We start from the raw sequence: 10,000 nt of genomic DNA on the forward strand, positions 1-10,000 counted from the left end.
TTCAGCATGTTTCGGGGGCATTGTCACGAAGCTTCTCCACAAGTAGGGTGGCTGCGGCAACCCAGATGACTGTTCGTGATGCCCTCAACTCTGCACTTGATGAGGAGATGGAGCATGATGAGACTGTAGGTTCATATTGTGTTCCCTTGTCTTTATATATAAAGGTGTCTTGCTCTTCTATTGAATTGTTGCTCTTCTATTGAAAGCTTGTTTTCCTCTTTATTTTCATTTTACATCAGTTGAAAGTATGCTTATGAGAATATCTTGCTTCTCAACTTGTTTATTAGCAGAGAAGGAATGTATGAGAGTGAATATCTTAACAGTGCAAGATACATTATTTGACTTGTTTTGATTATATATTCATCAGAAATACATACATCAGCAAGATTACAAAAGATATGTATGTATGTATGTATGTATGTATGTATGTATGTATGTATGTATGTATGTATGTATGTATGTATGTATGTATGTATGTATGTATGTATGTATGTATGTATGTATGTATGTATGTATGTATGAAGAACCACCTGACATCATGATCTGTCCTACTGTACCCACATACAAATGAGACTGATTGCTTCAGGTACTAGTAGCACTCCCCACAGTTTAGCTAAGAGTTTGGTTAAACCCCACTCTGGCACATTGGGGATCATCAGTGATTTCCACCTGATGAATTCCAATGACCATGTGGTTGACTTCAGAATTACAGGTGCAGAAATAAAAAGTTGTCAAGTTTTGATGTAAAATCCCTCTTCAACAATGTGCCCATAGATGGAAGAATCTGAACTGTTAAGAGGGTCATCAGCTCTGTGGTATGTAGTAACCTTCTGCTGCCAAAGCATCACATCCAAAGTCTAGTGATATTGTGTGCAGACTTTGGACACTTTGAGTTTGCAAGGGAAGATTATCATCAGATTGGCAGTCTTACCATGGGCACCCCACTGAGTGCACTACTGCCCTGCCTCTTCATGGAGATGCTAGAGATAGCCATCATGCATTTTACTTGGCTTTGTTACATACAGATATCCTTGTCATTGTCCCCAGAAGATCATGCTTACATCAAACACTGCTGCAGCTCAATCCCTGAAAATATCCAATTTACAGTGGAGGAGGAAGATCATCATTATCTGAGTCACTGGGATGATGATGGCCGGGGTTCCTCTGTGTACAGAAAACCAACAAATAAAGATGATTACATCCATTACTAGTACACCCACTGCAATAAGACAAAATCTGGGGTTGTAATTGGTTTCTTCCTAAGAGTCATGAGGTTTTGCAGTCCTGAATTCCTAAAGCTGAAGTTGCTTACATAATTGATTTATTCATGAAACACCAGTGTCCCAGAGGCTTCCTTTTGAAGCTTCCTGCTGACCTGAGGTGATTGGCAGGTATTTTGGAAATGGTAAAAGTTGTCAGTGCAACTGGTTAAAAGATACATGATATAGTATGAGACTGAAAGCCACCCACAAATAATCCCAGCAGTGCCATATACCACATACCCTGTAACAAATACAATAAATTGTATTATGGTGAAACTGGAACAGGAAATGGGTCTCAACACCAGGTTAAGCAAACATTGAGTTGACGTCAAAAAACCAGAAAAAGACATACACAGAAAGAGAATGTAAACCCCACCTCCTGCAGCTTCAGATTGCCAAGGTCCAGTAACAATCATGTGGGTAAAGAGTATCAGGTCGCAGATTTCAGAGAGATATTCATTTTCATTCATACCGTTTCTACAATTGATGCAATAAACACCATCAATTCATCAATTATTTATTTGTTCTACTGTATAATTGTTAAACCTACATATCTCTTACAAATATTATATAGAGTATATTATTGTTAAGGATTTATGATACTTATCGAAAAAAGTATCCTGTCTATGTTAAGAAACAAAACATGATTGTTACTGCATACAACATACCAACATGTCTACTCTACATTCCTTACTGTTTATAAAATAGAATCTTGACTAAAAATTATTTTTATATTTTTTATTAACTTAATAACTGGTATTATTGTAGCTTACCTATATTTTCAGGTGTTTTTGATGGGTGAGGAAGTGGCTCAATATGATGGTGCATACAAGGTGTCCCGAGGATTGTGGAAGAAGTATGGAGACAAGCGCGTTATCGACACTCCTATTACAGAGAGTGGGTTTGCCGGTATTGCTGTTGGAGCTGCAATGGTTAGTCGAAACATGATTTATTAGAGTAATGTGCAATAAAGGATAATTGTTTTGAAACTGAGTAAGAAATTTTGCTTCAGCAATGAGAGTCATGTAACCTGGAGTGTTTTTTTTTATTCTGGTGGGGGAGAGTTCCCAAGATAGAATTTTAATATTTGTTTTGTAGATCTTAAGGAGCGTTTCTTCCCTTAGGGTGGCCTTCGTCCAGTGTGCGAGTTCATGACCTTCAACTTCTCCATGCAAGCAATTGACCATGTGATCAACTCGGCCTCAAAAACCTTCTACATGTCTGCTGGCTTGGTGAGGTTTATTTATTTATAGATTTTTATTACTTTATTAATTCAGTCATTGATTGATTATGCATAAGGATTGGTTAATCTTGAAAATGAATTATATTTGTCATTTTGAAAGTGTTTTTGAACATAGATTTATTCATGAATAGATTCGTATTTAAGCTGAAATGGAAAGACAGGTTGAAGAGTTTAAGATGAAAGAAAAAGAAAAAGAAAGAAATAAGAAAATTAATAGTAATAAGGCAATAATTAAGAAAATGTACAATTACAGTCATGATGATACTGAAAAATAATACATAGGTAGACTGATATAAAAAAGCTAAACATAAAATAAATGTTATTCTTTCATCACAAATTTAATCACTTGAGTGACAAAAACAAATTTAAGTGCTGTGGTATTCTTTAGAGATAACTTTCAAAATAAATAGAAAATATAGAAACCAGAGGAATGGACATATCGCCAATGTACTCAGCAATGTAAAATGATATCTTAAGCAGGAAATAAATTCCCGAGGACTGAGTGAGAGTTGACTTTTTTTCTCTACAGATTCACGTTCCAATTGTGTTCCGTGGTCCCAATGGAGCTGCTGCTGGTGTAGGGGCTCAGCATTCGCAGTGCTTTGGTGCCTGGTACTCGCACTGCCCAGGTCTAAAGGTGAGACAACTCTTGTGGCCTTAATAGCTATCACTGGGAAGATATTGATGTGTGACTTGAGAAAAGGCTTTCATTAAATTGTTTTAGATGTGCATTTTTTTAGGAGGGAAATGAGGGCCTGTGATCTGTGAATCAGTACATTCAAGGGCACTTTGCACAATCTTGTTAACTGTTTTGCTCTGGATGGTTTAAAAGATGTGTGTTGCTCATGTACTGGGCTCTTGCTTGCGAGTGGTAACTTTGAAGGTGTTGTCTTGAGGGTCTTTTATCTAATACAGTTTATTATGCACACGCGTGCACACGCATGCACACGCGTGCACACGCATGCACACGCGTGCACACGCATGCACACGCGTGCACACGCATGCACACGCATGCACCCACACCCACACACCCACACCCACCCACCCACCCACCCACCCACACACACCCACACCCACACACACCCACACACCACCCACACACACCCACACACCTACACACACACCCACCCACACCCACCCACACCCACCCACACCCACCCACACCCACCCACACCCACACCCACACACACACACACACACACACACACACACACACACACACACACAGAAATTTGAAAGGAAAGATTTGATGGAGCCTCAAGTTTATTACATGGTAAAATAAGGTAAACTCACTCTCTCTCTCTCTCTCTCTCTCTCTCTCTCTCTCTCTCTCTCTCTCTCTCTCTCCTCGCTCTCTCCTCTCTCGCTCTCTCTCTCGCTCTCTCTCTTTCTCTCTTTCTCTCTCTTCTTCTCTCTCTCCTTCCTATTCTCTTCTTCTTCTCTTGCCCTCTCTCTTTCTCTCCTTCTCCTTCTCTCTTTTCCTCTCTTCCCTTTCTCCTCTCTCTCTTTCTCTCTCTCTCTCTCTCTTCTCTCTCTCTCTCTCTCTCTCCTCTCTCTCTCTCTCTCTTCCTCTCTCTCTCTCTCTCTCTTTCCTCTCTCTCTCTCTCTCTTCCTCTCTCCTCTCTCTCTCTTCTCTCTCCTCTTCTCTCTCTTCTCTCTCTCTTCCTCTCTCTCTCTCTTCTCTTCCTCTCTCTCTCTCTCTCTTCCTCTCTCTTTCTCTTCTTCCTCTCTCTCTCTCTCTCTTCCTCTCTCTCTCTCTCTCTCTTTCTTTCTCTCTCTTTCTCTCTCTCCCCCTCCCCCATCCCTGGTGGAAGGGTAAGGGGTGAAGTAAAGGATAGGGGGATATAGAGGACAAGGGAAGGACCACAGAGGGGGAAACTGTGACGTAGACTCTGCCAATGATGGGTAGAGGGTGGGGCATAGTCTAGCTGAATTGTGATTGGTGGGAAGAGGAGGGAGAGTGGGTGGAGCTCTAGAATTTCTAGGGCAATATAGTCTAAAAAGTCGAGCTCGAACAGAATATGGGGATCACTCAGCAGCAACTAAAATAAAAATGGAATTATGATGCCATTGTTGGTGTCACAGTATATTCCACTGCGCTTCCTGGCACTGAAATTGGTGTTAACGTATAAAATGGGTAAAGAGCTTTATACATTATATAGACATTCTGCAGCAAAGGTCTGACTTTGGTTCTGGTTGTATCATAAAACAAACTTGCATATGACATGTAGGAGTCATTCTTGTTCTGTTTTAGTATCACTCAAGAAATAGTATGAAATTAAGAAAAATGAATTTCATATAGGAAAATATTTGTGTGAATGATACTTCATGGGTTTTGTTGTTGAGTAGGTAATGAGTATGTATAATTGCAAGGCACAGTGGCTGTAAGGTTAGAGAGATTGTACAGAATATGTAAGTTTTCATTGATTTTAATATCATTTATTGGAATTCTTTTCTTTTCAGGTTGTGTCACCTTACTCCTCGGAGGATGCGAGAGGTCTCCTGAAGGCAGCTATTCGTGACCCTGACCCAGTTGTTGTGCTTGAAAATGAGATTCTCTATGGCCAGCCATTTGACATCTCGGAGGAGGCTCTTTCCAAAGACTTCGTATTGCCTATTGGAAAGGCAAAGATTGAACGTGCAGGTTAGCATGATTCCTCATCAACTATTAAACTCTTTTTACTGTATATTTAAGAAAGATTAGGTTGGGAAATGTTTTCTTTTCATTAGAGCAGATGAAACAGATCCAGTTATATCTTTCAGTATTACTCGAAAAGGATTGAGTTGGGGTTTCCTCACCCTTTGGATATTCTAAAAGCAAAGAGTGTTAGCACATAGCAGCCATCAAGTAAGCAGAATTTTAAATGGAGGACTATTTTGGCTAAAAATAACTGCCTGCTCTATTTTGCAACTTGCTTATCCACAGTCATTTTGCCAGATTTTGTGAAGCTGCTCATATGCTTTTTGCAGAGCAAACATCTTTAGTTAGTGCTCTGTAGATAGGCTAATTTTGTTCAGCATTGATATATGCTTCATTGAAAACAAGTACAAATTTGAATATGTTGCTGCATGTCCATGCAAATAATTGTGGGAATCTTGATCAACTTCTCCAGGACAACACATCACCCTTGTTGCTCACTCACGTGCTGTAATGCTGGCTTTGGAGGCTGCCAATGCCCTTGCAGGAGAGGGAGTGGAATGTGAAGTGATCAACCTCCGCTCACTGCGCCCACTGGATGAGGCCACAATCATTGACTCTGTGATGAAGACCCGCAACCTTGTGACAGTGGAACAGGGTTGGCCTCAGAGTGGCATTGGCTCAGAAATTTGTGCCAGGATAGTCGAAAGTGAGTGTGAATTTCCTTTTGTTAGATATTCATGTAATGTATTTATTGAGAGGAGTTATCAGATATTAGTTAAGAATGTGTATTTTTTTCAAGAATATATTCTCTTGATTAATTGAGATGATTCATCCTCATTTTATTACCCTGTTGGATACAGGTGCCTTGCATGTGGACCATAATCCAGGCAGTAGGCTTGTTTAGTTGTGACTCGCTTGGGTCACCCAACCTAACCTAACCTAACCTAAACTAAGGCTTGTAGGCCTGGCCCACATAAACATTCATGTGTAGTGTCAATATTCCTTTCTACCTCTTTGCAGTTTTATTGTCTTTTTCTGCTTACATTTTTTTTTGCTGTTTTGCCATTTTTCAAGGTCTATATATGCCATTTGTTATACTGTATCAAGAGGATAATAGACTGTTTTCTTGATCAAATTCCATATTATCTCTGTCAGTAGTGTACAGCAGTAAGACTGGTAATAAGTAACATAATAATTGTCTTTTTAAAGTATTTTTTATTTAATTTTCTGTAACACATCCTGCGCTGCCAGTAATGGTGGGCAGGAATAGAATCCTGATCATGGAAATAGTGTCCTACCTGGAACTGGCACTCTTCCAGTCATAACTCCTGGATGTTACATTCCACCTCCATTTACTATTGAAGATAATGCAAGAGACCCTACCTAAATACCCGATGAGTCTACTCATCCTCCAAGATCTTTTTGCATTCATAATGAGTCATTACCATTACCCTTGCCCTCAGCTGAATTGTCCATGATAACCTATTCATGTCACCTTGGCCCTCAGCTGAATTATCCATGATGGCACATTCATGTCACCCTGACCTACAGCCAATTTTTTTTTATTACGGCATGTTCCCATCACCTGGCACTTTATGAAAATTTTCCATAACATATTACACTCTTTAAATTATTGACATAGAGAATAGATCATGTTCCAGTGAACAATATAGATTAAAAGGAAGCAGCACATATTAAATGTAAGAAAATTCTTCGAGAATAGTACTTCTATTTTTGTTGAATCAGACTCTTTTTGAAAATGGACAGCAGTTCCTAAGCCAGACATTAAGTTTCAAGACTTGACTTGAATGCTTTTCTTTCCACAGGTCCCGCCTTCCACTATCTGGAGTCCCCTGTAGTGCGAGTGACTGGGGTGGATGTTCCCATGCCTTATGCCAAGAGCCTGGAACTTGCCTGTATCCCACAACAGCACGATGTTGTCAAGGCTGTAAAGAAGGTTCTGAAAATTATCAAGTAAAACTGCACAAGTAACAGTCAAGATATAGATATCAACATGTATTCATTTGGGGTTAAAGATCTTGTCCCGTGTAATGTAGTATGTCCAAAGTCCTTTGATCCCTGACTGTGCATTACTCATTCACGGGGAATACAAGTCATAATTTTGTTTATTTATTTATGTGATGGTGATTTGATTGTTGAAATTAGTTGTAAATTTAAGAATTATGAAATGAGATTAATTTATATGAATAATTTTGTGATGTGCCTGTAGAACCTTGTCTTGATGGTAAAGAACTTGAAATTGTATTGCATTGTTATTTGATAATATTTTCCTTGTTGATGTACAAGATCTAAACAGAATTCCATTTCTATGAAGAACATGAAGTTATTTAGCATTTTAGATGTATATAGCATTTGTTAACATATGTAAATGTAAAGATTAAACCAGCTCATTTTTATAAAATCTTTTGACATCCTTCACAAGTTGTTTTCCTCATTTATTTTCTTTCATTATATAACTAGGATACATGTGGATATTTGGGGAGCAGCAGTTACAAAAAAATATAACCTAATATTCATAGAAAAAGAAAAATGAGACATGTATTATTCACAAAATTTCCTTTAGACTCATATTTTATATATTTAACTGAATGGTAAAAAATATTGTCATTTATTAATATAAAGACAGCACAGTTAAAGGATGTGTGTTAGTTATTGATAAAGGAAATTTGTATTGAAAATGTCTGTGTTCAGTGTCACATTTTTGTTTATAATGACTTGTATTTTTTTATATTTCTAAAGTTATTTCACAGTTCCACACCAGAAGTTCACAGAAATGTATACACTTTTCTTGGGAGTATTGAAAAAGCCTTTTGAGAAAGGAAGAATATTAACTTGCTTCTGTTATGCAATAATGTGTATATATCCTAAATATGTTGCATAATGGAGCAGGTTTGTACAAACAGTATATCTTATTACAATAAAGAACTGAGGGTAGTTGTAATGTAGAGACTAAGTCGTTTTTATCCAAGGGATCCTAATGTAGATTGAAAATGGTGATGTTTGTTTCTCTAGACCAGCATAAAAGGAAAATGAGTTTGCTTGATTTCACCTCTAACTTAAATAAGTTTGTTACCAGAACTGTGTGTGCTTATTTATTGTCAGTCCTTTTTAACAACATTCCACATTTTTAAGAGCACTCTACTGACATTTGTCATATTCCTTTGATCTCTTCGTGATTGTTAAAAGTGTATGTATTCTGTTTCATTTTTTTCTGTTCTTGTCCCTCTGTCTAACCTATAACCTTGTGCTTTGAAGCTTAGATGTGTATTTATACAGGGTGATCTGAAGCTGAGATGTGGAAACATGATAAATGAACTATAAAAGAAGATACTAGAATTAAAGACGAACCTGCAAGTATGCAATGACAGGGAATGACAGGAGTTTTGGATGGTATTCATGAAAAAAATAAGGAATTAGATAAAACAGTTTTACAAGGAAAGGAAAGTGAGATACAGAGGCATCTGTATTGAACATCTCTTGAATGTTATGATCCATGGTTGTATATACAGAAAACATTGGATTAAACAAAGCTCATATGGTGTTATTTTACTTTGCAGTGTACTGGGACATAATCACTACTGACTGACTATGGCTAGAGTCAGTCAGCAAGACATAAGTATACTAAGTACATCACCCCCCCCCCCATCCCTTGTTTTTTGTTATCGTGGGGGGGGGGGTTAGGAGGCAGAGACTGAGGCCCAATGTTCATCTCCCCTCCCCCGCCCGTGCTCGTTATTGTCGTGGACGGGCAAAGGAGACGGAAACTGAGGCCCATTGTAGGAGATCTCCCCTACCTTAGACCTCAACCTTTGCCTCAACTAATTATGCAGGGTCTTTCTTCCTCTGTTTTTCTTTCTCCTCTTCTTCCCCTTCTTCAAATCGTTAACTCATATTTACCCTTTTCGCAATATTTCACCATAATGCTGTATAGCCTGTGATGTCTGGTACATTTGTTTGTTTTGGCCACTGACCAATCAGGAAGTCCTCAAACATCGCCTTACTGAACAAAAAGACTTTCTTACCTGTGGGCTTTGTCCCCAAGCCGCACCCACCTTTATATTTTATATACGCCGCTAATGACCTCGGATGTTGTCGCGACAGAAAATGTTCAATAAATAAATAAATAACCTCAGCCTTGGACGTCAGCCCCCGTCACAACAAATTTTGCCTTGTCTTTTCTTTTCCCCCCTTTAATTTTCCTTCTCTTTTTCATCCCTAATATACACTTATCCTAAACGTTAACTCATTTTATCCCTTTCCCCCCAGCACTTTGTCATAGTACTGTGTAACCTTTGATGTCTGGCACATTTGTTTGTTTTGACCATAGGCCATTCTGGAAATCCACAACATTGCCTTGTGAACCAAAAAAAATGTTTACGCGAGGCTTCTCCCCTAAACCCCACCCCATCGCCGTGTTTTGAATACGCCGATAATGACCTTAGTATTGACGCGGCAGCACATTTTCAGTAAATAATGGAAAAGTACACCACTGTTTTTAGTGCAATATCTACTAGACCAGAGACTAAGAAAGCATGCTATAGTAGCACCGACTTTATTTTTTGCAGGCGAATGTCATGAATATTATATTACACTGACACGAGGAAATAGTACACAGGAACTCAGAATATTTGAATTATTAATGTGCAAGGAATCATATACGCTAAGCAATAAATCGAACTAGGTGCGTCTGACCTTTTTTTTTGGATAAAAAAAATCCCTCTACAGAACAAAGTAGTTAAAGGATATTGAGAACCATTGATAAAATTATTTTAGGAATGAGACTTCATACCCACCCATCCACTCCTACCCCTCCTACAATCCCATGGCCGTTGT

At 38.5% G+C, this 10,000-nt stretch overlaps 1 protein-coding gene across 1 annotated transcript in view; it reads left to right on the forward strand.

The window, feature by feature from the left end:
- Positions 1-8,116, forward strand: part of LOC119595718 (pyruvate dehydrogenase E1 component subunit beta, mitochondrial-like) — a 13,330-nt gene extending 5,214 nt beyond the window's left edge. The window contains exons 2-8 of the mRNA XM_037944828.1: positions 6-125; positions 2,048-2,194; positions 2,387-2,494; positions 3,035-3,142; positions 4,969-5,149; positions 5,619-5,852; positions 6,973-8,116. Coding sequence (XP_037800756.1) covers positions 6-125; positions 2,048-2,194; positions 2,387-2,494; positions 3,035-3,142; positions 4,969-5,149; positions 5,619-5,852; positions 6,973-7,124 — 1,050 coding nt within the window. The 3' untranslated portion in view covers positions 7,125-8,116. The remainder of the gene's footprint in view (positions 1-5; positions 126-2,047; positions 2,195-2,386; positions 2,495-3,034; positions 3,143-4,968; positions 5,150-5,618; positions 5,853-6,972) is intronic.
- The last annotated feature ends 1,884 nt before the right edge of the window (positions 8,117-10,000 follow it).

The sequence above is a fragment of the Penaeus monodon genome, chromosome 36 (genome assembly GCF_015228065.2).
Source record: "Penaeus monodon isolate SGIC_2016 chromosome 36, NSTDA_Pmon_1, whole genome shotgun sequence".
Lineage (NCBI taxonomy): Eukaryota > Metazoa > Arthropoda > Malacostraca > Decapoda > Penaeidae > Penaeus > Penaeus monodon.